This window comes from Columba livia, chromosome 18, assembly GCF_036013475.1.
Source record: "Columba livia isolate bColLiv1 breed racing homer chromosome 18, bColLiv1.pat.W.v2, whole genome shotgun sequence".
Taxonomy (NCBI): Eukaryota; Metazoa; Chordata; class Aves; order Columbiformes; family Columbidae; genus Columba; species Columba livia.
In genome coordinates, this window is record NC_088619.1 from 10978708 (window position 1) to 11005338 (window position 26631).

The 26631-nt window shown below is 48.9% G+C and overlaps 1 protein-coding gene across 2 annotated transcripts; it reads right to left on the reverse strand.

Moving 5' to 3' along the window:
• Nucleotides 1–8228: 8228 nt before the first annotated feature.
• CACNG5 (calcium voltage-gated channel auxiliary subunit gamma 5) lies at nt 8229–24654 on the reverse strand. Of its 2 annotated transcripts, none has more exons than XM_021280728.2 (7): nt 24638–24654; nt 19165–19467; nt 12758–12986; nt 11919–12005; nt 11017–11157; nt 10235–10380; nt 8229–9821 (listed from the first exon to the last, which is right to left on the reverse strand). In XM_021280728.2, exons 3-7 carry the CDS (start codon nt 12963–12965, stop codon nt 9564–9566), a joined length of 840 nt encoding a protein of 279 aa, XP_021136403.1. In that variant the 5' UTR covers nt 12966–12986; nt 19165–19467; nt 24638–24654; the 3' UTR covers nt 8229–9563. The 2 variants fall into 2 exon arrangements, with proteins under 2 accessions (XP_021136403.1, XP_064891045.1); XM_065034973.1 differs by lacking the exon at nt 24638–24654 and adding an exon at nt 24129–24268.
• Nucleotides 24655–26631: the final 1977 nt, after the last annotated feature.

Sequence of the window (26631 nt, forward strand, 5' to 3'; positions counted from 1 at the left end):
AATGCCTTCAACACATAGGAGCGCTGTGGGCAGATGGAGAGATGTGCCTGCTCCTTGGAATCCCTGGGGATGAATTTGGAGATGCAGAATGAAATTGCTTTAAATTAAATAGGCTGGAAGAGGCGGTGATGGAGAAAACCCCTTCAGGGAGAAGCCCACAGTATCACAGGTAGGGACCAGCCAGAAGGTCATAAAGGACAGTTATAGGGTTGGCTGATGGAAATATGTGTTGGATTAATGGCCTCACATGCAAACATTTCAATCTGAAGGTCTCCCAGCCTGACAAGGACAGGTGAAAGACAAAGGTACACATCATTTATGTGCCAGTCTTTTAATTGATTTGCCTAAACAGGCCCTGACCATTCCAAGTTTTAATTGTTACTCTAAGCTAAACGAAACCTGATTTATTTTCAAGCATCTTTCTTGGCATCTTAAAAAAACCCCCAACCAACCAAAACCCGAAGACCCTCAAGCAAATAGGTCAGGTTGACAGATCTGTTTTCACAGTATTTTAAATTGCATTTTTATCTTCGTAACCTCTTGTGCAGCTTCAGCACAGACAGGAAAGAGCTGTCGGTCACCAGCTGAAAAAAAGGTGTTGTACATGGAAAGGACAATTCTAACCCCAACACAACAATGAGAAATAGCCAACCAACAAAAAACAAACCCAAAACCAAACAGCTGAATGGAATAACCTGGAACAAGGGCAGACCTGATCAAAGAGAGGAAATAAAGAGTCTCCTCCCTCCTTTAACAACCCAGGGATGGCTGCAGAGGAGCCGCTGGCCAGAGCCCAGCTCTGGTGTGGCTCAGGCCAGGTTTAGTGCTGTGAAACCTCCCTTGAACACCCCTCTTCAGGACCTTCAGGGTATCACCTTCCCACTTTCCTTCTCAAACACAGGCCAGTTGGACCTAACCCCATTTTTTTTTTTCTCTTATTACAAATGAAACGCCATAAAAATAGGAAAACGTGGTAGAAAGCTCCACTCTCTCCAGCTCATTTTTTCCTTCTGTCTCGTGCTCCCCACTTTTGGGTTGTGCAGGTCCCTAGGACAGCCCTGACATCCCTCGGATAGCAGTTCCTATGAGCAGCTCCAGTTTGTGTTGCAGTGGTAGCACACAGCCCTGCATTGTGGAGGGAGCATCCCGCCGAGAGCAGCTTGGTGCTCATCACCATGCAGCACAAATGCAACGTTCAACTGCTAGAAAAACAGTATTAATTATCTGTATGCATACTAAGGGCAACACGTTTCATCCAGAGTTCCCAAAGCACCAACATGCCAATCAAGAGCACAGTTTCTGCTTTTTATAAATAGGGAAACTGAGGCAGGCAGAGCACAGTTTAGTGCAGAGGTGTGTTTCCCTGGGGGCTGCAGCCCCACATGTGCTGTGGGTCACTGCGAAGGGTGATACCTACGGGGTGACCTCTCAGCCCCATCAGAAGCAGCTCTGATTTGCTGCAAATTGTTTTACTGGACCAGGTTTAAATGTGGATGTTGCTGCTGAACAGACACGTTCCATGTAGGCACCAGGAGAGGGACTAATAGCTTTGCTCTGTACTTCAATCCCTTGTCTTCTCCCCTAGTGCAAAGCAATTCCCAGCTTGCTCAAGAGCCTTTGGAGAATGATAATTGGTAACACAGGCTTGGAAAAATTCAAATATACCAGAGCTGATAGGAGAGGGGGGGAAGAAAAGAAAAAACCCCCAGGAACGCGGAGGTGGCGGTGTTATAATCTCGGGCTGTCATCGCTTTAACGTTATTAAACAACTTCTTAAAATAGCAGCCATAATTATTCCTATATGGAGCTCAATCTGGCGAGCTTTGAGCATTTTCCCTCCTCTCCTGCTCTGTTGAGCTTTCCTGCCCCAAAAGGGTGGATGAGGAGAGCGGGACCTGCCTGTCCACTCCGGGTCCGTCCTGCGGACACCCGGGTACCAGCAGCAACCCAGTTCCACTCGGCTCTGTTGACACCAACACACTTTTTGTTGCATTTTTAATCGTAAAAAAATGTATTTACATGAATAAAATACAGCTCAGATGGGGATATGACCTACTTTTTATGGAAAGATAAAACAACCGTAGGTTTGTATTTTTATTGCATTTATCTCAACTGTTCTAAGTCAGACAGAGCTGCTGAAAGAGATCAATAGGAAATCCACAACCACCAGGCTGCTTTTTTTTTTTTTTTTTCTGTAAATAATCACATTCTGATTGAAATGACTGGGAGTTGCTACATTTCTGTGATGGAGACTTTAACCTTCAGATCAGTAGAGTAGTTTTGACAGTACATAATTTATATGGAAATAAATAATTTGAAGGGGATTTTATCTGTACATGTTCTGCACTGCTGGAGAGACCTTCCCTGTTTACCTGAATTATGAATAATAATACTAAATAATATATAATCCTATTATCCTGGAAAACACGGGTCATTCTGAAGTTAGTTAAGCCCAGCAGGAACCGGGGATGCTCTCTCGAGAAGCTCACCCTGTAATTCCCACTAAAATGAAAACCAATTTGCTTTTCAAGGGTAAATAGGAGCTCTCACTCAGGTATTTGAACTTGTCTAGTATTGAAGCAAGGCAGCTTTAAAAGCCATATTATTTTAATGCAAGGTGTTGTCTGGGCACAATGCACATACCACGGGATGTCTCATTTATCCCCGCGCTTACAACAGCCTCTGATGAGCTGAGCTGGCAACAGATGAAACCATCATTAAGGCCCCCATAGCACTCAGTTATACTAAATCTAAATACCACAGATTTTCCTATTAAATATAAAGAAATGAGCAGGATCACTGAGACTTGAGACCCTGCTGCTCCTTGCGTGACACCGATATTGTCCCCTGGCTCCAGAAACCTCCCATTTCCCCATGGAGGTGAAATCACTGAGCTCACCTCCAGAGAAGCTGAGTGACATTTCGGTACGTATTCAAATTAGCTGTTATTAATTAAATAACACCTTTCAGCTCTCTCGTCAGATTTTCCCCCTGAATTCGCAGCGTGTGTCAAGACGCCAGGCAGATGCGAGAACCTCAGGGTTATATTTCCGCGAACACGCACCTCATTAAAGATGTTATCATTATGGGAAAAGAAGAAATTTATGGTCATGTCTCTTTACTAACTCCTCTTTCGTGCCTCCCAGCTCCTCTATCACAGAAGACCAATACCACGTGCTTTTTGACGTGCTCACAAAGATGCTTGGGCTTAGTTTAGGCTTGATATGGATCCTGCTGGAGTCCAAGGGATTTCAACATGTGCCTGTGCATTTCGTTGATTAGCAACAGAGAGCCGGATCTGGGGATTTGTCTACATGCAGATTCACAGGTGCTTCATAGTACTTGTGACTAATTCAGGTAATTTGGACTTGGTTCCAAAACGAAGGATTTAAGGAGAACCCGGATGCGCTGGCTCACAGCCCTTGGAGCAGCCTGAGCCACACGGGCCCAAGTCACCAAACACCTTCTGCGCACCCCACTCACTCACACAAGGCTTTTCCTCTTAGAAAAATGAATTCACGCTGCCCCAGCATTAAAGATTAAGAGCAGCTGCGGCTCATCACAGCCAGATTTATTGGGAGCTGACGACAAAAATGATGGCTTATTGGGGAATAACCTTGAATGCTGCTGCTGCATATTTTTGACGCATATGAATTACAATTTGTGTGTGAATACATCTCCTTCCGCTGGAAACGGAGAGAGGGGGTGAAGCTTGGGGAGTTCTGAGATGGTTTGATTAAAAATGCTGGACAAACACCATGGTACAAACTGCTCAGGGCTTAAAATATCCAGTTAGAGCCAATATATTCCTCAAATACAGCCCTTGGGAGGGGAGTCTGGCAACACAGTCAAGTGGGGCTAATCTTTTGGTTGCAATACTGCTTTCCTGCATTGCAAATTATAATAATAATAATAAAAAAATATTATTTCCCATAAAAGTTTACAAGAAGACTGAATTGGCCAGCGACTCAAAAATGAAGCGGTGTGACAACAAGAAGGATGTTGGCACAGAGGTGTCACACACCGACTGCAGCGGTGATGGACACCGGGCTGCAGGACAGCGATGCTGACAGTGTCATCTCCTCTTCATCCATCTGTATTTCTGCTGGAATCATTTGTGGCACAAGTCAGTGTGACTGACTGGCTAAACCCCTGCCATGTGTCACTGGTGGGGACACAGGGGCACAACTTCTCGGCATACTGAGCACTGCAGTGCCCGACACTAAAATCGGTGTGACCGTGGCACATTCTTTGCCAATCACACGTTTTGCAGCCCCACGCTGTCCACAGCCACCTCCTTTCAAGGGCTTGGTTTGCAATTAAGGATACACAAGGTTATCGCTACAGCCATCGCCCGCCAATTATAATCTCTGCCTGCTGAGGTCACCATAATCCAAAAATCTAAGGTATATGAAAACACACATGAAGATAAAGCAAAGAAGCAGCTCTTCTCTTTCTATAATCTGCTGTATCCATGGGAACAGGTTGCAATTTGATATCTACACAATAATGATAGACAGAAACCCTGCAGTGCACAGAGGAAAGGTCAGCTCAGCACCCTGGCCATGGCGAGGACACTTGAGTGGCACCCACAGAGCAGCTGGGGTGCTGGGGGCACCCCACTCCCCACCCCAGGAGTCACAACTTTAGTGTGTTCAGGACAGTTTTGGTGCAGGCAATTTGAAGAAAAGAATCTAAAGAGCTGATACAGTTCTCAGGAGAATAGAGATGGTGGAGCAACCTGACCTGTGCGGGAGGGGATGCTGCAGGATGAGCTAGAACTCAATGAGAAAAGGAGAAAAGTGCCTTTTCTTTTTTCCCTCCCCTCCTCTGGATAAATGTGGAAAAAAAAAAAAAAAAAGAAGTAAATAAATAAATCTCATAAGGAAGGAAGAAGAAGAAAATAAATATCTATCACCTACTTCTCATTAGCAAAAGAGCATTTACTTGGGTGAATATTTTGCCTGTTCGCACAGCACTCCCACCACAGACACAGCAGTGCTGCACAGCTAACAAGCTATTAGCGAAGAGGAATAAGACTGTTTAATTTCTTAGCACACCTTGAATAGCCCATGGGGCTAACTCGCATTCGGGAAAATGAATACACAGCCCTGACAAATAGTATTAATAATGCAACACAAGGACCTGCGAGCAGGGCACTGTGTATTAGAAATCTCCAAACTGCCTTCACCGTGCTTGTGTCAGCTCTTTACCCTGCCGCGGTGGTATGCCACTGAAATCCAGCCTAATAAAATACCTTTGGGCCTTGCGTGCTCAAAGCTGATGAAAGGGCACAGGTCTTCAGTCCCATGTCCAGAAGAGACAACAGCAAGGTTCATCTGGGCTTCCCCAGTGCAAGAATTTGCTCTCCCCCAGCAGCAGTTTCACATCACCCTTCTGGGCAACACCAGGGCCAGGTCACCCCAAAACACCCACCCAAACCTCACCCCATCACACCAGTATCTTCACCAGCAGCCAAAACAGCTCAGCAGTGCTCCTGACCCGCATCCCTACCAGGAGGGGGTTGCTTCTTGGTGTGGGGGCTCTCACCTTACCTTAATCTCACCAGTGTTTTCTTGTGTTCACCAACAACAGAAGTGCAGGGGGAACAGCACTGGAGAGCATTTCAGCTATACCTATATGCAGATTTTTATAGAGAGAGCTATTTTTTTCCACTGGGCAAGAAAGGGCTCTGGAGCCACAAGCTGCTCCAGCAGCAACTGAGGGAGAACATGACCCAGACCAGCCTCATTATTCCTGGCTACTTAATTACTGCTCATGATTGGTCTCTAATGAGCCCCTTGCATCCATGCCTCATGATTCAATAAGGGTTTTCAGGGCACCTTTAACTAATGGGCAACGGGAGCCTGTTCCCACCATGCTCCCATCACACCTGGGACCATGGGAATGATGTGGGAAGGGTGCAAAGAGGAAAACGTGTCCCAGGGTGGGAGGGGAGATGCTGGCAGAGAAGAGCTTTCATGTCCTGGGAGATGCAGGTCAGAAAATGCCTCTGATGGGTTATAGAAGGGGCATTTAATTAAAAAAAACCTCCAGACATGGAGGGGGAGGGTGGTTCTTAGGAGTTCCCTGAGAATGTCTCAGAGCACCTGGCTTCCCAACCAGCCTCCCAGGGACTCGCTCACCTCCCACATGCAGTTTTTTCAGTTCTCATCCACCCCTCTGGGTGCCGTGATCTCCATATGGCGCCCGGGCTGGGGAGGGATGTGTGTGCTGTGTGGAGGCTGATGGAAGGGATGGAAAAAGCCTCAGCCCGCTGCTGTCCTGAGCAGCCAACTGTGCGGGGCTGAGGCAACGCCGGGTTGTTATTTAACCCTTAACCCTGGTAATTTGCTCGTTGGAGCAGGCACAGCCGCATGCAGTGAGGGTCTGACACCAATTAGTCATTCATGCAAAACAAGAGATTTTTTTTGCTTCTAAATGCAAACAATTTTCTGTCAAGTGTCAGCCGAGCAATTACCTTCCTACGGGCCCACGAGCAGCTTGATTTGTTCTATCAGCAGCAGAGATGGAGAGTTTAAGTTCTTCAGTCTTGCAAGAGTTAAACCTCTAGTTTAATTGGTTTAGTTTTTAGTTTATCCTTAAACTCCACTTTTCATTTATTGCAATCCAAGCGACAGACACAGAAAAGACACATGCGAGGCCAACGCTGAAACAGGGGTGGGAGACCAGAGGAGGGAACTGCGTGATGTTATTCAGAGAGCGAAGGATGTGGCATAACAGAGATTAAGGTGCGGTGAAACCACGCCAGATGACTACAAGAGGTGTTTGAATGATGATTAGGTGTCCTAAGGGGATACTACAGTTACTTACTGAGCGTTTATTGCTGTGGAGAACATCAGCCATGAGGTGATGCTCAGGAGAGAAGGAGCTTGCTCCACCACTGCGTCCATGCCACATGTGTCTCCATACCTCAAAAGCTCTGGAGAAGTTTCTCCACAGTCCATGAAGGTGACACTTGCATTTAAAGACCAATTGCCATCCACGCTGAGAGCTGCAATACCATGCGGCGGCACATCCGCTGTGCCTGTGCTTTACCAAGCACCACATTTTCCTGCCCCAAAACAGCATTTACTGAATTGAGACCAAACGTTTATTTTGACACATTTCTTTCAGCAGTCCCGCACTTAGGAAGGGCTTGTGCTCACTGGGTGAACATGCAAACTCCCAGGCTCACAAATGCAACCACATGATGATAATCTCTCCAATGAATTAAAGTAATTACTTTTCTAATTCACCCCTAGACTCTGCTAAACCTTCTGGGGCCTTGAGGGAGGCGTGAAGTTTGTTATCACATCTTCTGCTTATGTAGGCAGACATTTTAAATTATAAAATGAGTATTTCTGTATTTAATTGGTATAAAGGAAAATTCCACTTGGGGACAGGGATGTCTCATGGTGCTGCACAGGATTAACTGTACAAAACTGCTCCCTGGTGTGGGAGAATGTAGCCATGTGGGGCAGCCCTCATGCCTCTGGACATCAGTGACTTTGGTGATCCTCAAGGTCTCCCTTCCAAGAAGGACTGAGAATATAGAAGATCCATCAAGGGGAAGATACAAATGTTCTTTGAGCTGCCAGAAACCACTAACATCAAACCCAGCAAACTACATTGGGTTCTGGGAAAAGCAAGATCATAACTTGTGAACTTCAGTGCTTTGTCAGAGCCTAATTCACACCAAACACAGAGATCCCAGTGGAAAACTGATGGCTTTTCTGCCTGGGGCGAACAGATGAGGACCAGGAGGCTTCAGTGCTGGGTGGTGGGGCTGGGTCATGCTTTAACGCTTGGACCTTCCCAGTAGCGAACCTGTCACATAGCACTTACAAACTGGGTTTTCGATTGAGAAAACAGATGCTTGAGAGAAATATAAAAACTAGCAGTAAATACAACTGCGTCTACCAAAAGATACCCTGGTTTTAAAACTTAGCAAACTGGGGGTCAGTGATACTGGATATACGCTAGATATATGTTACTGGCTTATCTGAAGGAACTGGAGAGGAAATAATCCTGGACAGGAGTTGGTTGTTCTGCAGTGAGGTCCCATGGGATGGGTGTCAGAGTCGATGCAAATAGTGGTGCTGTGCCAGGACCCAACCCTGCTTTGGAGTAGTTTATAAATAATAAATACTAAATGGTAAATTATAAATAATAAACAATAAATAATAACAAAGAGGTGCAACATTCATAATATAGTATGCTATAAATGAGGTTAGAAGTGCATATATTCTGTTTGTTTTAATTACAGTAAGACAAACCAAGCTCAGATATACCAAGAATCCCCGGAGGGTTTTGCTTTTTGCAGAAAGGGAATTTTCTGAAAGGTTCAAAATAACAAGAACAGAAACAAAGTTTGGACAAAGCTCTTTCTCCCGCGAGGTGCCAAGCTCAGGGCTTGCACAGGAGGGAGCACAGATTTTTCCTTCCCTGTCCTTTGTTTTCAATCGGAGTGATGCTCTCACCCTGCCAGCTCTCTAAGACCAAAATGCCAAAGCATCATATGAAATTTTAAAACTTAAAACCTCGAAAGAAAGTTTATAGACACACACACAAAGCCTCTAAAATACCATTTTCTTGTCAAAATGAAACACAAGCCAACTACTTTGCTACAGTGGACTGATGCCATTAATTCAGCTACATCACTTTACACCGGTTTGGGATCTCACCTTTTGACAAAATAACTTGTGCTTCTGGCCCTCATTTCCCCTAAGTCCTGCGCCTGATGTTTCCTACAGGAATGTTTTAGGTAGTTTTCCATTCGATACTGCACTGAAATTCTCCCAGTTGCTCTTCAGACCCCCAGTCTATGGGATGGAGGTGGAAAAGTGGGTGCTGAGCCACCCCCCCCAGCCCAGACACCCCAGGGCTGCAGGGACTCCAGTCTCATATGGGATATTTAAGCAACAGTTCGCAAGTGGCCTTAGAGGAACAACAACCTGCTTGTGTCTAAGCCTGCTGAGGTATAGTTGAGAAAGATGGCTATTTCCCATTGCAGCCTGCTTTAAAGTGCTATCCAGCAAGAAGAGATATCAACTGAATCAAGAAAAAGTATATTTTTCTGACAATGGCTATTTCTTGGAAGTTTACACAAATCTTTTACACCTGCTGGCACTTACGCTAGTAAATCTATAATTAAATGATACAGCCAAATGCACAAACTTTCACAGCCTAACTAAACCAAAAAATACACTTTTTTTTGTCTTAGTTCTACTCTATTTTTTCTGCTCTCAAGTCCAGCCCTGGATTTATGGATTTATCCCCCAGGCAGAACTGCTGTTTGCTCTGTGGGATGAGCTGAAAGAAGAGGACTTTGGAGAGGTTTTTACATATGCAGGGAAGAATACCAAAAAAAAGGACGGAAAATATCCCAGTTCTCTAAGTTATATTACTGGTTATATAACCAATGTCTCTGGTTATACTTATGCTCCTATAAATAAAGAATTGCCCTGGAAGAGTGGCCTAAAAAAACCAAACCAAAACAAATAAATGGAGTCAGGACATGACGACTGTCGGCGCTGGGGTGGGAGTGGGGGCGGTGGGGCTCAGCATGGGGACGATGACATCTGGTCGTAGTCGGGGCACTTGAGCAGAGCCGGGTAGTTACTGTTCATCTGCAGGGACGCCTCGCTGGAGATGTCCGAGGGGCTGCGTCCCCTTGCCCAGGCGTCTGGGTGCAGGAACTGCCCCGAGTAGTCGGAGCAGTTGCTCAGGCGCGGCCGGTAGAAGCCGGGGTGGGGTCGGTAGATGTCCTCGGCCGTGTATCGCTTCATGAACAGGTAGACGGACATCACCCCGGCGCTCTGCAGGGGAGAGAGACATGGCCTGACGCTCAGCCTGCTAACAGCTGCCTTCTGCACCGCCAGCAAAACAGAACTAAAATATAAATGGCTTTTTTTGGCTCCGCTGATGATGCACAAGGGCCGCTAAGGATGGTTGCCTCAATATCCTGTGCCGTGTGTCCTGCAATAAATAATGTGGCACAAACCCATCTCCTCCTCTGCATCCATGCTTGGCATCAAATCGTGATCAAACACCCCATCAATGCTCCAGGCTTGGGGTCTGTCCCCACTGTATATGTCTTCCACCATACTATATATCTGCTCTCATAGCCTACCCTTAAATCCCATTTGAGTCCTCTTTCTACTCACAGCCTCAACACTACCCCCCTAAGAATAAGATACACTCATGACAGGGATGGGACAGCTCCAGGTACCTCTGTGAGAAGGAACGAGATGGCAGAGAAGGCAAAGGACCATCCATATTTGTAATTGAAGAATGTTTCTGAGTCCTTGGTTCTGTTCAGCATCTCATCGTTGATGCTGGATATGTAAAGGACCAGCCCCACCACGAGAGACAGACCTGGGAAGGAACAAAGGAGGAAGACGGTGGGAAATGCTATAGGGATGAAGCCGCTGAAGAAGCACCTTCCTTTAAGATATGACTTTGGGTGAAAGTGTAAAACTGTGGAAGTGTGCTTGAAATAACTGGGGAAAGAGGCTGATTTCCCGCTGAACTAACCCGGGGCATTGCTCACATTTCAGTCAAGCCGTTACCCACTCAAGCAAGTCCACGTGCACCGGGTAGGAGCTGGCTTCAAAGCCCAGCTGTCACAGCTCTTTGTTGAACACTGGCACAACACCATGAATAAAACATTCACTTGTCTCATGTAGAGACATCTCGGCTGAGCAATTTGAAGTTTCAGGTCTCTCCTGCAAACAACATGCAGTGAGAGGTGTCTTCTCCCCCAGCACCCCAGCGGCTGCTCCTGCACGGTGGTGGGCGCTTTCCCCCCCATCTCCTCGCCTCTGGCACACATGAGCCTTGCACTGGGTGATTGTCCATCCTGCAAAGCCCGGGCAGGCTGCGGGAGATCCTGGAGGAGATGGCTCCAACAAGCAGCAACCACAGCATGTTAGGAGAGCACCAGCAGCTGCAAAAGCCAATGTGCTCCATGCCCAAGGATTTTCAGGAAAAAAGCTGGTTAGCAAAACTCACCCGACAGGATGAAGAATATCCCCGAGACAAAGGCAAGGATGGTCCTGTGAGGCCGAATGTGGCCGATGTTGCTCAGGATGAAGCCGATGAACATGAAGAAGAGGCTGACCAGAGGGAAGGGGGTGGCAGAGCGGATCATCTCTGGGGGGAGAGGAGCAGAGGGAAGCGAGAACAGGTCAGTCCTCCCCACACAGCACAAGAAATGGGCTCAGGTGGGTGGGATGGCTGCAGCCCTGCTGCTCTGTGGGCACCTCATGTCCCTCCTCGCTCTCGGTTAATGTGGGTGATCCTGGCAGGGGTTCCCCTCTTTGCTGATGAGCTGAGTAAAGAGGAGACTCTGGCTGTGAAAATGTCTGCTAATGTTTGCATTTCTGAAGGTTTCCATGAGAGGTGTTACTCAGGAAAAAACACCATCGGAACCTGCATTTTTCTCTAGGTTCATTGCAAAAACTGTTTGCTGAACATTCTATTTATTAAATCAGAAATGACTGCAGAATTCATCATGAGAGCTGTGACACTCCATCCTTAATTAATCCCACTATGTAATGTGTAAAACTGACTGCTACAGAATAAATACAGCTGCAAATTACAGAGAGGAGACTATACAGCCCAACCCTTCTATAAGCATCAGTGCTGAATAGCCAGTGACAGGAAACTGTACAGCTTAGAGCCTCTGTCAGCATCCTGCCGTTAGAAAGGGATGTCCCCAAAAGCTTAGGAGCACGTCAGGTAAATCACATAGTGAAAAAAGTAGCAGCATTCTTGCATGGTAGCACTATCAGGGAACCAGGAGCTTCTTCAAGATCCCTAGTGACCCTTTGGTGCTTTGCAGGACACAAAGAGTAAGACACACACAAAGAGTAAGACTTACACAAAGAGTAAGACTCCACCAAACCACTTACTTAAGACGTTGACTGTGGACTCAGATGTCAGCTGGATGTTCATGGGCATGACGTATTCGATGGTGAAGCACCGGCCTCGCTCTTCACCTGCAGCAAACAGACACTGCGTCACACCTGCAGTATGTCTGTTTATTTTTGGTGGGGGAGAGGGTACCTCTAAAATTTATTTCAGTGCATGCATAAAAACAATCTTGTTTTTTAGTGCTGCTTCCATCTTGGGTGTCAGTGTTTAGGGCTGAAGAAAGATCTCTCTTAACTACCATCTCTCTTGTGCAAAAGGACTTACTTGTATACAAAACCCTGAAGCCAGAGGGTTTAAGGTCACCCTGGGGTGGTATCAGAGCTCCTTACTCCCTCGACTTTTTCCAAGCAGCAGTTGAAACTTCGTGACATTTCAAATCGGTCACTTTGAGATTCCTATTCCTTTGGGTTTTATTCAACTCTGTCCTTGCAGCCAAGTGGCTTCATCAAACTTGGCGCGGATGGAGGGAATAGCTGAGTTGACCTGAATCTAACTGTTCCAGGGACAAAATGGAAAGTTTTGAGCCGCTGCCCAAGGCGCTGTGGCTGCGGTGCTGGGACGGAACGGGATGGGGACAGCGGGTTCTGGCATGGCAGCAGCCATCTCACCCAAAGCCTGTGTGCAAAGGCACTTTTATCCATCTGACTATTAAATCTGGGCATGGGGTGGTGGCATGACTCAGGTTGTGCCTAAATTCAGAAGCAGAGATGGGCACAGCCTCTAAAAACCCCATTTTCCCCAGCCCTTTCCCATGGTCTGATGCTGGCATGCCGCAAACATCACCTTACAGGGGGTGTTTTTGAGGGGCAGACCATACCTGCCAGAAAGCAGACCCTCCAGAGCCCCGAGTGCAGCGACAGTTTGATTTCCACTGACTGGTTTTGGGGCTGGACGATGCCTTCCTCCAGGTAGAGCCAGTAGTCAGTGCTGACGGAGATGCCCAGGAGGCCGAGGCCGCAGACGGCGAACACGCTGCTGAGCAGGGTCAGCGCCCTCCTGCCGCAGGCGCTCATCCCCAAAAGCATGGGGGGCCGAGGCGGGGACGGCTGTGGGGAGAGGGGACACAGCCATCAGCATCATGCTGCTTTTTGGGGGAACGGATGTGCCAAAGCTTTGCGCTGTGCCCTCAATTGCTATTTAGGTCGAGCTGAAACAAGCCATTAAAGCAATCACAGCGGGACCTGACAGATGGAGAGTTTGATCCAAATCCCACCCGACTGCTGCCCCACGCCAGCCCAGGGCTCAGGGATGTGCTGAATGTGGGGTGCTGGGGCAGGAGGAGCTCATCAGCTCCATGTTTGTTTGCTGCAGGTGTATTCCTGCTGCTCCAGCCAAATGCGGCGCTCGGCTCGCCAAGGATGTAGCCAAAGCGCAGCATCTGCCATCCTCAGAGCCTTATCTATGGGCGGCAGTGCAAGCCGTATCTCCTCGGCACAGGAGCCTGTTGAGGATCGTGGGCACCGTGTTAATGGATCAACAAAAATACTTCTAGCTGCCAGAACACAACCTGCTCCTGAGCAGCTCTGGTCGCACCCCGCTCCCCCCAGCATTACCGCTTTTCCTCTTCCAGGGTAGATTTACACACTGTGGGATCAAGATCCCAATTTTGCAAAAACCATCCTAAATTCACACATGCTAAATGATATAATCAAATGCCTCCAAGCAGAGTGGTGTGATGCAATATGTTGCCTTTTTGTTTTTGGTTGTGGTTGCTGGATCAGATCTGTTGGTGTTGGCTGAACACAGAGACTGAGCTGGTGCTTCAGGGGGCCGCAGGGAAATGGGGCCAGAGAGCTGCCATGAGGCCCCGGGCAAACATTACAGGAGGCAAAACAACTTCCCTCATCCCCCATGTCACTTGTGGATGGAGTATGTGTTTTTTCTCTTATTTTTGCTGATTTGTGGAATTGAGCGGTTCTCACAGCACCCTGCAGACTAATAAAATGTTACCAGAAATCACAGTTCTTAGTGCAACAGAGGAAAAGTGCGATTAGTATAAGGGGTGGGGGAAGCTACAGAAATGAAAGATTAGAGGAATAAGAGCAAGAAGGAAAAGATATTTGCGACAGACAGTCTTCTGGGGAGTGTGAACGAGGCAGATAGTGCTATTGACTGCTTTTATAAAGGCAGTACAAGTCACAGATAAGTGCCGTGTCATGTATATTTTTCCAAGGCACATTTTGCTGTCGTTCAGCGCTGCAAACAATAGGGGAAAAAAATATATATAGATCCAGCTAGACAACAAAAGCTACCAAATTTAACACAGTAGCAGCAGGATGCATCTTACTTGGGTTCCCTTTAAAATTGCACAAGGCTCGTTCTCTCCTGGATCCTGGGAAGGAGCGCAGGGTCTTCCTAAACACACATTTCCTTTGAGATGCCTATTCCCAATATAACGATGGACAAACAGTAGAGCTGGGGCAGCCGGGTCACACAGCTCGTGAACCGCTGCAGGAGCAGCTCCATCGTGCCCATACTCGCAGCTGGTGTTCACTATTGTGACATGCGTTGCTGAACAGGCTCTTTGGATGAGAGGTCTGGTTGCAGTTATCACCACGGCAAAGGTGGTAGGATATTGTGATTAAATCAGGAGACACGGCTCCTGTCTGGGCAGGGGACAATGACTTGTTATTCCAACACATCTGGCTGGGCAAGCAGACTGGAGGAAGGCTTTATTTCTTGCACCTCTGTTAATATATATAAATACTTGCTCACAGTGACTCTCAGAGATGCCCAAAGCCCTCACAGCTTGCACTTTTACACTCGAAAGTCTCCAAAGATAATGTTACGCTGTAGTTTCCTCATGATTAATACAAGCAGATGACACTGATAGTTATTTCTTGCGGCTGAACTGGTGAAGGAAACTTGCAGTTACTGTGGGGGCCAAATAACTGCATTTACTGAACAGATGCGACACCCAAGGCCTGTCTGCACCTTTGGGTGCAGGAAATGCTGCTGGAAGTTGCAAGTTCTTGAGCAAAAGAGGGAAAGAGAGAGAGACTATTATTGCATCCTACCCTGAGTCCAAAGCGGACAAGTACATCTCAATAGAAAGCAGATGTACTTGCACCCTCAAGCACTGCAACAGCTCTGACAGTTCTCTCCCATGTGAAATTAAGGATTTGGCTTTGTTAATGAGCCTCATGGCTAATATTCTTATTTAATATTTCCCCCAGCTCAAGAAAAGCAGGACATGTTCCCAGGAGGGACCCGTCCCTGCTGGGAGCGTGAGGAGCGAGATGTGCGAAGGAGATGCACAGATTGAGGAATTAGGAGGCAGCAGCTGAAGAACTGGTACTGTGAGGCAGAGGAGCGTGTCCTTGGCAAGTAGTCCTGCACCTCGATAGCCTGAGGACAGCCTCACTGCCAAGGGCAAAAGCTGTAGATGTCAGGACACCACTTTGCTCCTTCACTGGATGGGAATACGCCATTTCACAGGGAATGTGCCTTATCCCAGCTCTTTAAAGATCCCATTCGATCCAGCAATATGACCAGATCAAGCACAGATCCTCTGGCTCATCTGTTCTTCTCCCTGACTCACTCAAAGCCAGATTTTCTAGCTGCTGCCTCAAAATGAACAGTGTTTACTACAAGGCGTCTCATCCCTCTTTGGGATTTCGGTGCCAAAATGGTAAAAGGAGCTGGATTCTATTCTTGGCTGGTGTATCATCCACAAACATCCTCCCTGCACTTTTTTTTTGTTAATAAGGAGCTGAAAATCGAAGTAGGGAGTCTGTGACTTGTTGTCCATCAACACTAGGCACTGGAAAATCTATCTATTTGTCATAATTTGTATTGGCCATTGGGGTGACGCTGGCAGCAGGGAGTCACGCCTCTCAATTGCCTCATTTCTTTTCACTCTCACACTTCAATCTCCATGTAATCACGGATGCATTAGAGACTGATCCCTCTTACTGCCTCGCTGGCACAGGAACTTGAGCCCAATGCAGTGGGGGATGGGAGGCAGGGACAGTGCAGAGGAGCCGCTCGGATAAACTTTCCCCATGTCCAGTGCCTGCAGAATTCCTGGGCTCCCAAGAGAAAGACTTTTTCAAGGACACTAACAGGAGCTGGCTTGATTTTCAGCAAGGATTTATCCCCTGGTGACCTTTACCAATTGTGTTCTGTTTCCTACAGTCGAAAAGGTGATGCTGTTTGGTTTCCAGCAGTAGCTGCATTTTAAATTAAATGACTATAGACCCAAAGATTTCCAAGAAACAGGGCCTTAGAACTGTTCCTGCACCTCCAATCACACTGTGTCTTCTGGTAGTAGTCCAGGGAATAATAAAGGCAGTCTGCAATGTAATCTGCAGTCCTTATAATGAATTTATTTTTGTCTTGGAGCCACAGCTTCTGATGGGAGCTGCACATGGCCCTTCGTGGGACTGACCCCTTCGGAAAATGAAATGAGTGTTGGCATTGTTCCTAACAAGGTTCATCCAGATCTAGGCATGCTCCATGGTCACATAAAGAAAATATTATCCTGGTCCTGATTTCCGAGCCCACCCCTTCATGACCTAATGCTGAGCACAAGCTGCCACTCTGGGCTACGTGGATGGGCTGTGAAAAATAAATACATTGCTGGTCAACTGCCTGGGCAGGATGGGTCGTATCGATAAATCACTGCTCTGAGTTCAGCGGAAAACAATGCTCCCTCCTGCCCTGCGTAAAGGTAGAAAGAGCAGGGCCAAGCCAGGCCAAGGAGGTAGCTATTGATTTTTATGTGGCTAGAGCATCATTTCCAATTTCCTGCCATTTGTAAGGAGAGGAAGCACAGCCAAGGTTGTTGAAACAGATGGGAGGGAAGGTTTTGTTTGTGGAGGGGTGCTGGGATCCAGAACCAACTGCTGCTGTGGCTGGGAGAGCCCGGTCCTGCTGCAAGCCCAGGGCAAGGGAAATTGGACCTGGAGCAGCAGGAGAGGCCAAGCAGAACATAAAAGACGAGGATCAAAGCCTGGTGGAAGGGGAGTAGAAAACCCACTGAGCGAGCGATCGATGTACAAAGAACATCAGGGACCCGGGTAAAAGCTGCAAAGGCAGGAGAGCGTGAGCTGTGGTGGAGCTGAGCTGAAAGGAGCAGCTCCCACTAAGATGCGACCAGAAAATTGGGCTGGCTAAAAATAAAGGGCCTTCAAGCAGCACAATCGCTTCCTCAGGACACAACGCAGGCCACAAACGTGGGCAAAAATAAATAGGTCAAGGAGAGTGGCTCTTTCTGTACTAAACTTTTCAATGCTGGGCAGGCAGGACCAGGCCAGGGGGCTTGCGGGGGCCAGCACCACATCGTCACCCTCCCCAGACAGCACAACGTCACCCTGGCTTCATTGTGGGCTATCCCAGAAAAGCTTAATTCGGTCACTAAAAACCACAATGGAATAGAAAGGTGGTGACAGAGGAGCACAGCAGTTCCCACTGAGCTTATGGAGCACCCAAGGGTGCAAATGCAAGATTTGCATCCTAAAACAGCACGTGCAAGATGCAGCTTGTGTCCCACTGACCCAAGCTGATGCTTGATTTGTTTGTGGAGAAGGTTTTGCCGGCATGAGGAGCATGTGGTGAACTGTCTTTAGTTCAGCTGGGTGTGTGCAGCTCAGCAGAGGAGAAGAAGAGGAGGAGATGGGGTGGGCAGTGCCTGCTGCTCTGTCTGGGACCCAGGAGAAGCAGCTCCACAAACCTGACCTGGAAAACTGGGCAACAGGGAAAGACAGTTTTGATTTTGGAAGCAACAGGTCATTCCCAAAGCTTGGAAAAGGTGTACTGCAGGCTGGAGAGAAACACGAGACTGCTCTTCTTCCTTCTAATAGCTGAAGGAGAGCAAGGATGGATGTAAAGAAAAGCAGCATCTCCTGGGCTGGTACGTGGAGATGGAAATGGCCAAAGGGGATGGGGCTGGAGTTGGTCCGTAGGGTTCCTGGGCTGCCAGCACCCCCCACCTCCCATGGTGCATGGGAAGACAGAAATACGTAAGGCAGCTTTACAGAGCTGCATTAGTGTCATATAGAAATGTCAGCTCAGTTTCTGAGAGAGGAATTACGTATTGGAAAAACTAAGTATGGAAATAAATCTTTTTGATGTGGAGGAGGTTTAGCTTGATATTAAGAAATAAAACAGTCCGTCTCATGGCAGTTTGAACAAGCGCTGGTAACTGCGACTATGAGCAGACATAAACTTGACAAGGATCAATACTGGTCTTGAAAGCTTCGGCCCCCATGCAGCAGAACCATTACACCAGACAGAAAGAGCAGATCAATGGAGAGCACTGGGCTCACGGGCTCTCCAGAGAGGGTTTAAAAGGAAAGGAAAAAAAAGGCAGCTGTTTGTGAGTTATTTAAAACTAGATTGAACCCCAGCAATCAAACCTATTAATTTTTTGTTTGTCATCAGAAACAAGAAACACGTGAAAAGTAATCCTGAGTGTCGCTATCACACAATCATGGTCACATAGAACACCATAGAATCATTTTGATTGGAAATCAGGACCATTGATTCATCACTCAGTCCAACCTAGACCTGAATCATGTCCCTAAATGGTTCTTTTAAACTTGACCTCCACACTTTTTCTGAGACATTCCCTCCTTCTCCTTGGCACTTCCCATGTTTCATTTTTTGCCTGTGTTACTTTTTTAAGCTTGATCAGAAATCCTTTCATACCAGTGTAAGGGCAAAGGGGATGCTGTATAGAGAGTACCATATTTTTCTGCGAGACCCCCAGGCTGCCCAGTGATTGCTCATCCCTCCCCTTCACCATGCACCAGCCTTTTTGCTGTGAGCTGCTCAAAACCTGCCCCATTTGCCTGGGCCAGGTTTGCAAGGGCAGTTGTTAACAAATAACTGAGCCCACCTTCAGCTCCAGCACTGAACACAAGGAGATCAAGTGATATTCCCAAGGTCAAAGCAGCTTAAACTGAGATTTATTTCGTCACCCCAGCTTCTAACCGGAGACTTTCCCAAACCAGCCAGCTCCGCTGTGCCCGCTGGGGCGATGGCTTCGCTCCAGCTCATTCGCACTAATGGCTGTGGACGATGCCAGCAACTTCCAACAAATAAAATCATTGACTGAACAGCACCCCGGGTCCCGGCTCACACACTGCTGGCACAGCCCGCATCGTACAGTTCATGCGCATTCACATGGTCTTTCTGGATCCACAAACATCCCCCCAAAACCTCTTGTAGAGCACATCCCACACATGTATCTCCTTTCTCGTTGGCTTTTGAAGCTCTTACCTCTTTTAACCCCAGCTGAAGCAACACTTTGGCAAGCGGAAAACCTGCGGTGTTGGCTGCGAAGGTGGGAAGCTCAGGTTCTGGAAGAGGGACTGGGAGGGTCCTCGGTGGATGTTTGGGTTGCTGGGTGGCTCTGGGAGGAGCTGGGAGGCTCCGGCAGCGGGACGGGGGAGCTCCTGGTCTGTAGGAGGGAGCTCAGCCTTGGTCCTCCACTTCTGACTGACTCACACAAGGGATGCCCGAGGCTGGGATGCAGAGACAGGTGGATGGCAGCTCCACAACCATGTACCGGCAGCTCCGACCCTGTGGTTTTGTAGGAAAGGGTGACACAAATTGCATTTCTCAAGAGAAGAATAGGAGCTAAAGCTCTGAGCTTGTAATATTGCCCATGCACCCAAGTCCAATTCTCCAAGTCTAAACTATTTATATGTTCTAAAAGTTTACATTGCTAGCAGCAGCTGAGCCCTTCCCAACACCCTCTCGCCCTCTGCATATCAAAGCTGACGTACAGTGTTCACCTGCTTGCAGCGTGTCAGAGTGTTCGCAGTCAGGGACGTGAGTCAAACTGCTGGTTTCAATGCCCTACAAAGAGCTACAAAAGCAGAATAAAAGGTGGGAATATCTAGTGTTGCAAGGCAAACCTGCTGGGGCCTTTGCTCTAAAACCTGCAGAAATCTCTTTGCTGTGTGGCGTGCAGAGCGGTGCTTGCCCATTAACCTCTGCGTGCTGTACGTTACAGGTTGTACTTTATATCCTAAATACACGAACTCCAGTAACCCAACGATCCAGTGACCCTCTTCTGGCTCTGGCTTCCCTCTGCTCAGCTCGGCGGGGCACAGGGAGCCCGAGCAGACCCAGAAGCAGGGATAAGGGAAAGCACCGTAATCCCACCGCATGTGCCATGGCTGGAGTGGGGCAGCCAGCTCCATCCACTTCACACCAGGACCGAGGCTGGAATATTAATTCTTTAATAGTTGGCTCTTGTTCACTTTCACATGTCATTTAAGGTGGCACAAAGTCCTGCAATAGCCCGGTGTATTAAAAAGAGGAGAATATAAGCCTCTTCCTCACATCATGGCAGCTTTTCAGCCTCTGTGTCCTTCAGCAGCCAGGCAGGTCACAGCGTGACTGAACATCTCAGACGCCTTTTCCATAAGACAGTTATATTGTTTTAAACTGAAGTAGGTATGAACAGAACCCACAAATGCTGTGTAAGCTTTTTCCTTAGCCCTGCAGGAGCCACGAATTCCAAACACCAGCACGTGAAATTTCCCTGGGCTATAAATTTTACAGCTATGGAAGGTCTAGGAACAAGCCCCAGTTACCAGCCCAGGAGTTCGGAGATGTGGCTGCTCAGCAGAAAGGGGCCAGCACCCCCATTTCCTTCTTTTCCCCTTAATGATCAGTGCGTGACAGCTCAAGTTAAATTAAGCAGTGCCAGGAGGTAAAAAAATAGCATCAAGAGCTAATTAAAACTCTTCCGCCTCCCCCGTGTTGGTGGCAGGGAGGGGTGAACCCCAGGTACCTGTGCTGGGGAGGCAGGGCAGCTCCCTATAGCTCTTCTCACCAGCACGGGCAGCTGGAGTGTTTCTATGAACATTTTCAGCGTGATAAATGAGAGAAAGCAAGAAAACCCCCAAGCGCCATTGGTGTGTCTGAGCACTGAAGGCTGCAGACAAGTGGCACGTTGGGCAGGGTGCACACACCGGCCACGGAGACCACCGTCCCCTCAGATATTGTGACAAAGACAAAGCTTTCTGTTCCTGTGAAAAGTGGTGGCATCCACCCTCACCCAGGGAAAAGGCAGGAGAACAAGGCAGAGCAGCCACCAGTCCCACCACGGCTTCACCCTGACCCTGCCGCAGTCCCACGGAGCTCTCTCAGATAACGGGCTTCAATCGTAATTTTAGCTGAGATGAGCGGGATGTTCATGATCCATCACTGTGAGAGCTGATGGACGATGCTCCAGGATTTCCCATCCCACCTTGTGCCCCCACATCGCTGCCTCTCACCTTGCTCCGGCACAGCCTGTGGTGTTTGACTTGAGCATCACTTTGGTTAAGCAGTTCCCAAATAGTTAAATTTTCTCCTGCTGCGATGTATTGTATCTCAGTCCCTGAAGTGCTAATCCTCGGAAAGGAAGGACTGGAAAACTCTTCCTATCTGCATGTGTCTAAGAAATGGTTGAAATGTCTCACCTAGGCTTGAAGTTACGGTATCAACCTCTGTTGCTGAGCTGTTAATAACCAAACCCATACAGGGATCCTCTTCTCATCTACACTCAGCTTTCTGACTGCCACAAAAGGGGAGGTTTCTACCCACCATGCTCACAGCTCTGCTGTCCTGATGGCTGGAGAAGGTGGAGGGACACACATGCCCATCCGGGACCGCCCTGCATCTCCTCCATGCTCAGGGCACCTCTACCAAACACAACCCACCGCACCTCTCCGACTGAGTAGAGATACTCCCAACCAGAGCTGATGCAGAGAAATGGGACACCTGATGTAACCAGGCGTTTCACATCTCCCAAGAAGAAGCCAGGGCCATGGGGCTGCCCACCCATAGGGCTTGGAGCATCCTGCCCCAGCAGACCTGAGCGTCTGCTCCCCGCGGATGGGGACGTCACCCAGCAGCACTGGATGGGCACCCAGTGGGAAAATGAATTATCCGCAAGTTGTCTTGGGTCAGTGGCTGCCATCTGCTGTGCTGCTCAAATAATGCCCCTCAGTGCAGCCACGAGCACCGCTCTGATGAGGTTTTTCACTAATGAGCAATGATACCTCCTTCATAATAAAGGAAAAGCTGCAAGTCCTGTCTTCCAGTGGGACCAAACACAAACCCCACTCATCTGTAACAACCCATTTTCCAAGCCTGATGATGCATCAGTGCGGTCCTCTGGCAAATTCCATTTTCCCAGTAAATATTTTACTATAAATGTCAGAAGTTTGTGGCTATCCATCAACAAAATTTGTGTGACACTGATTCCAAATCCTCTTTCTAGAGCACACCTGGAACTCAACCCCCCTTTAATTTCAGTGAGATTAAGGCTCCCAGATAATAGATGATGCAGTCTAGGTTAAAAGTTTATTTTTAAAATGCCACCTAAAGCCATGGCTTTAAATCTTCCCAGCCAACTTATGAAAAGCCTCCAGCGCTCACTCCAACCACATACTTATGTAGCTCACAGTTTGCTGATACCACTGAAGCCTCTGCAGGCTTGTGCGTTATTTCCCTCTCGTATTTTATATTCCCTTCCCTCTCCATAAATGAAGCTGAAGCTGAAAACGCTGCGGTATGGATGCTGCCAGGTGGGGATTCATTCAGCTCAATGAATATATTCAACAGCTACAATAATACAGCAAGGGATTGGAGAAATAACCACACAGAAGCATTTCTGTCCCCTGGATGCCACGTGGAGCAGCCGCAGGGGAAGGCGTGATGGTGAGAGCCAGTCTCTTGCCATTTGGCTTTTTATGTGGGTCACGCTGTGAGAGACCCAAACGACACCCCTAAAATCCAGCAGCACATGAGCCCCTGAAAGGAGCCCAAACACACGGTGCTTGCGAAACCAAGGGGCAGCAGTGATGGAAATGTGGTAATGCTCCTCCAGCAAAGCTGCCTGCTTGGGTCACGCCGCCGGCACCCGCTGCCGCTGCACTAAACTCAGCTGAAATATTCATCTTCAGCATTCTTGCTGAAGTGCTGCCACTTTCAGTGAATGCAACGCCCTTGCTGCCCTTCCCAAAGGCTGATCTGCACCATGCAGGACACCTACCAGCCCCAACAAGGCCTCCTTTTCATTGCCCTTTCCCCTGTGGAGGTTCAGGGGGTGTGAGGGACACAGTGGGGACAGCAGTGGGGACAGTGGTGCTGCAGGTGAGACCCACTCTCCAGACACCACCCAGGAACCTCCCGCTGCTTTGTGACTGGAAGACCCGGCCTTAAGAGCTGCAAAAATCACCACGCGTCAGGGGCTGATGAAGTTTTACAAAATGCCAAGCAGTTAATCAACAGCTGAGCGGCACATCAGAAACCCTCCCCGCTCGCTGCCATCGTGGCTGAAATACCACATTCCATGTTCCACCACCTTTCATAGGATATGAATAAGTAATGTGTGGAAAAGTGAAGACAGGCTCCATGTCCCCATTCGCCTGTTCATACAGTAACACGATCCAGTTTTTTCTCCTCTACTTTACTCCGCTTAAAAACCATGTCAGGTTTTTCTCAGATAGCATCACTTGAATTCACGCTCCTCTTTCCAAGAGATTTACTACACTGAAAGACCCTGGCAGCCCCTGACTTCCACCAGATTTTATATTCCCTCTGAAAAATCCACTTCTCTTCCTCAGCTCCGTGTTCAAAAGTCACCGCTGGAGACAGGGATGCTCACAGTGCCCACGACATGGCCTCTGTGTCTCCGAGCAGCCTGATAGAGAAGCAGCCCCGGGGATGGAGCCCCGCGATTTACCGGCTCCCCATGTGGCCGGGTCCACCCGGGGCTGTCACCCGGGGCTCGGGTAACCCCCAAAATCCCTTCGCTTCAGCAGAGACGGAGCAACCGGGCAGGTAACGCGAAGCGCTCGGGCGGTCACCGGGACCGGGTCCGGTCGCTCCCGTCTCGGGAGCCGGGGCCGCTCCGGGATCACCGGCTGCTGCCCGGGGCGGTGCCCCCGCTACCGGTGACCCCCCGGGGGAGCTACCGGGGCACAGCCGGCTCTGACTTCAAGCGAGGATATTAAAAAATAAAGATATATATGCCCTAAACACTGCGGCTCCGCACCCAGGCGGCACCTCCCAGACCCCCCTCGCTCCCACCTCCCCAGTCTGAACTTCCAGGTTTTTACACCCAATTCGGGAACCCTGCCACGAAGCCACTTCCAGGGCTGTGCTTCCCCCCTCCCCGGGGGGTGCAGCCTGGTCCAGACACGGGATGGGGTCCCAGCATCTCCCCGCCCCGCACTCACCGGCCCCGCGGGCGCTGCTCCGGCGGCCCCGGGGATGCTCCGCGCCGGGGAGGAACCGGAGAGCCCGGGGAGGAGAGGGCATCACATGGCGCCGGCGGGGACAGCCCACCTCTCCCTCCCTCCCTCCATACCCCCATCCCTCCCTTCATCCCTCCTTCCCTTTCTGCATCCTCCTCTTCTTCCCTCCCCCTTTCTCCATCCATCCCTCTTCCTCCCCCCACTTCCCTCTATCCCTCCTTTCCGCATCCCTCTCTCCCCTTTCACCCTTTCCCTTTACTCTCCTAATTTCCCTCTATTCTCCCCCTCTCTCCTAATTCCCCTCCCCTCCCCCATTCCTCTCTTTTCCTTCCACCCATCCGTGCATCCATCCATTCTCCCTGCTTCCCTCCATCTGTCCCCAGTCCCTGGTGTCTCCAGTTCACCACCGGGGCAGGGATGGGAGCCAGCATTGCCCCAGCCCCTCTGTGTATCCTCCCTTCCCTGCAACCCCCAGCCCCTCTGCACCCCACCTGGAAAAGCGCAGTCCCCACTGGAGTGACACTGGCCGGGGCCGCAGCGCTGGGTGCGCTGCACGCCTCAGGACACGACTCACTGGGTGGCTGAGGAAAGGAAAACTGGCTCTAGCCACCAGTGTCAAACAGAACCACGTCTAAGGACATGGCAGACAACAGGGAGGCTTGGAGGGCAGCGAGCCAGTGTGCTGGAGAAAGCCAGCTTGGCAGGGCTGCGGCCAGGGCAGGGAGAAAGCCAGGGCTAAAGGAGAGAGGAACACGAGGCCAGATGCTGTGGGCTCTGGAAACCAAAGCCAGACTGAGTGATTCAGCCAAAACACAGAGTAAACTGGCAACAGAGCCAAGAATAAGGACGCAGCTCCATCAGAGCATCCGGCAATGGGACACTCACTGCCTTGGATACAGCGGGAAGGACAAGAGAAGGGTCACACACTGTGACAGCCGGGCTGAGGGCAGCTCACGGCCACCAGCGCAGCACCTGAAGCTCAGATTTGTGTGGCAATTTCTGCAACAAGAGCCTCTTGCGTGCAGGGGCTTTGCACGTGTCAGGATCGCTCCTCCAGCTGCAGGGAGCCACGGTGATAACAGCCATGCGGGAGAGCAGGGTGGCTCCCCGGGAAGGCTCTGTGGGATCCCCCAGCAAGAAAACAACAGAAGCAATTGATTGATTACAAGTCTAATAAATTCAGTCTCCAATAAGTACTAGGTCATAGTATCTGCACAGCTTTACCCACAGGTTGTGCTTACCGCAACAAGACTTCAGCGATTCCCAGCGGTATAAAACGTGCTGCATCTCTGCCCAAGATATCCTCAGTTAGCAGAACAGGAATATCTGAAATAGAATAATTCAAAATAAACTGAGATATGAGATGTGGAGGAGGTGTTGATTAGTTGGCTTATTTGGAGTCAATGGAGCTATGTGCTCTGGTTTGTTGAGCTCTGTTTTGATTTATAGAAATAATAGAAGCTGATGCAGATGTAGAAGCTTTAAGTTGTCCAACCAGAACATGGTGGAACCTAATACAGCAAAGCCCCAGCGAGACCCAGGCTGTGAAAACCTGCCTCCCAGGAGGGTCCCAGCTGGCAGCCACAGCATTCTGGTTATTTGTCTTTGTGGAACTGCACTTCTGCATATGTTCTTTCACAGAAAATTACAGTGATGCTTAAATTATAGTGAATTCAGCACGTTTTCCTGGGCTCACGCCTCAGCCCCCTAAGGAAGAACCGGCTGGCATTGCAAAGACGCATCTTTCACTGTATCCTTCCTTGCAGCTGGAGCTCTCAGAACAACCCCCAAAGGTATTTAGTACCTTTCAAACACCTTTCATGAGGGAGAACTGAAGGCAGCAAATCCATCAGGGGATGGACAGTAAGGAGAAAGCAGAGATGGATTCTGAACTGGAAAAAGGTGGATGAAGAGGCAATTCCCTCCAGGACCCCCAGCCCCTGCAGCCCCAGGAGCAGGAGGCTGCCCTGGGATGGAACAAATCAGCAGGGAATTACCGATCTAGTCAAAGAGCTACAAGAGGCAGGTTAGACCTGGATGTTCATCATGTTCTGACAGGGTACATTATTTTAGTACAGTAATTGGCTGTTCAGCATTCTTCTTTTTTCTATCTCGTTTAAGAGCCCCAAACAAAGCAGACCTTCGGTTTTCTCCAGACAGGCAATCTGCTCCATTAGCTGCCCGGCCACTGTGCAGGATTGTTTGAATACAACATGAATAAAGGCTGCAGCACATACAGCCAGTGACATAATTAACCATTACAGTGTAAGAGGCCCCCAGCAGCCATGCATATAATCAATTGAAAATACACATTTTTGGGCTCCAATCCCTCCCCCTCCCACCCCGCTTCTATGCAAATGTACTCAGGCTAAAACACTCGGATGGATTTTCCATCGGTGTTTGTCTCACACAGCAACTTCTGCTGTGCTGAAGCATCTACACGGTGCCAGTGGTTGTACCAGGAGCGAATCCTGTGCAGCCCCAG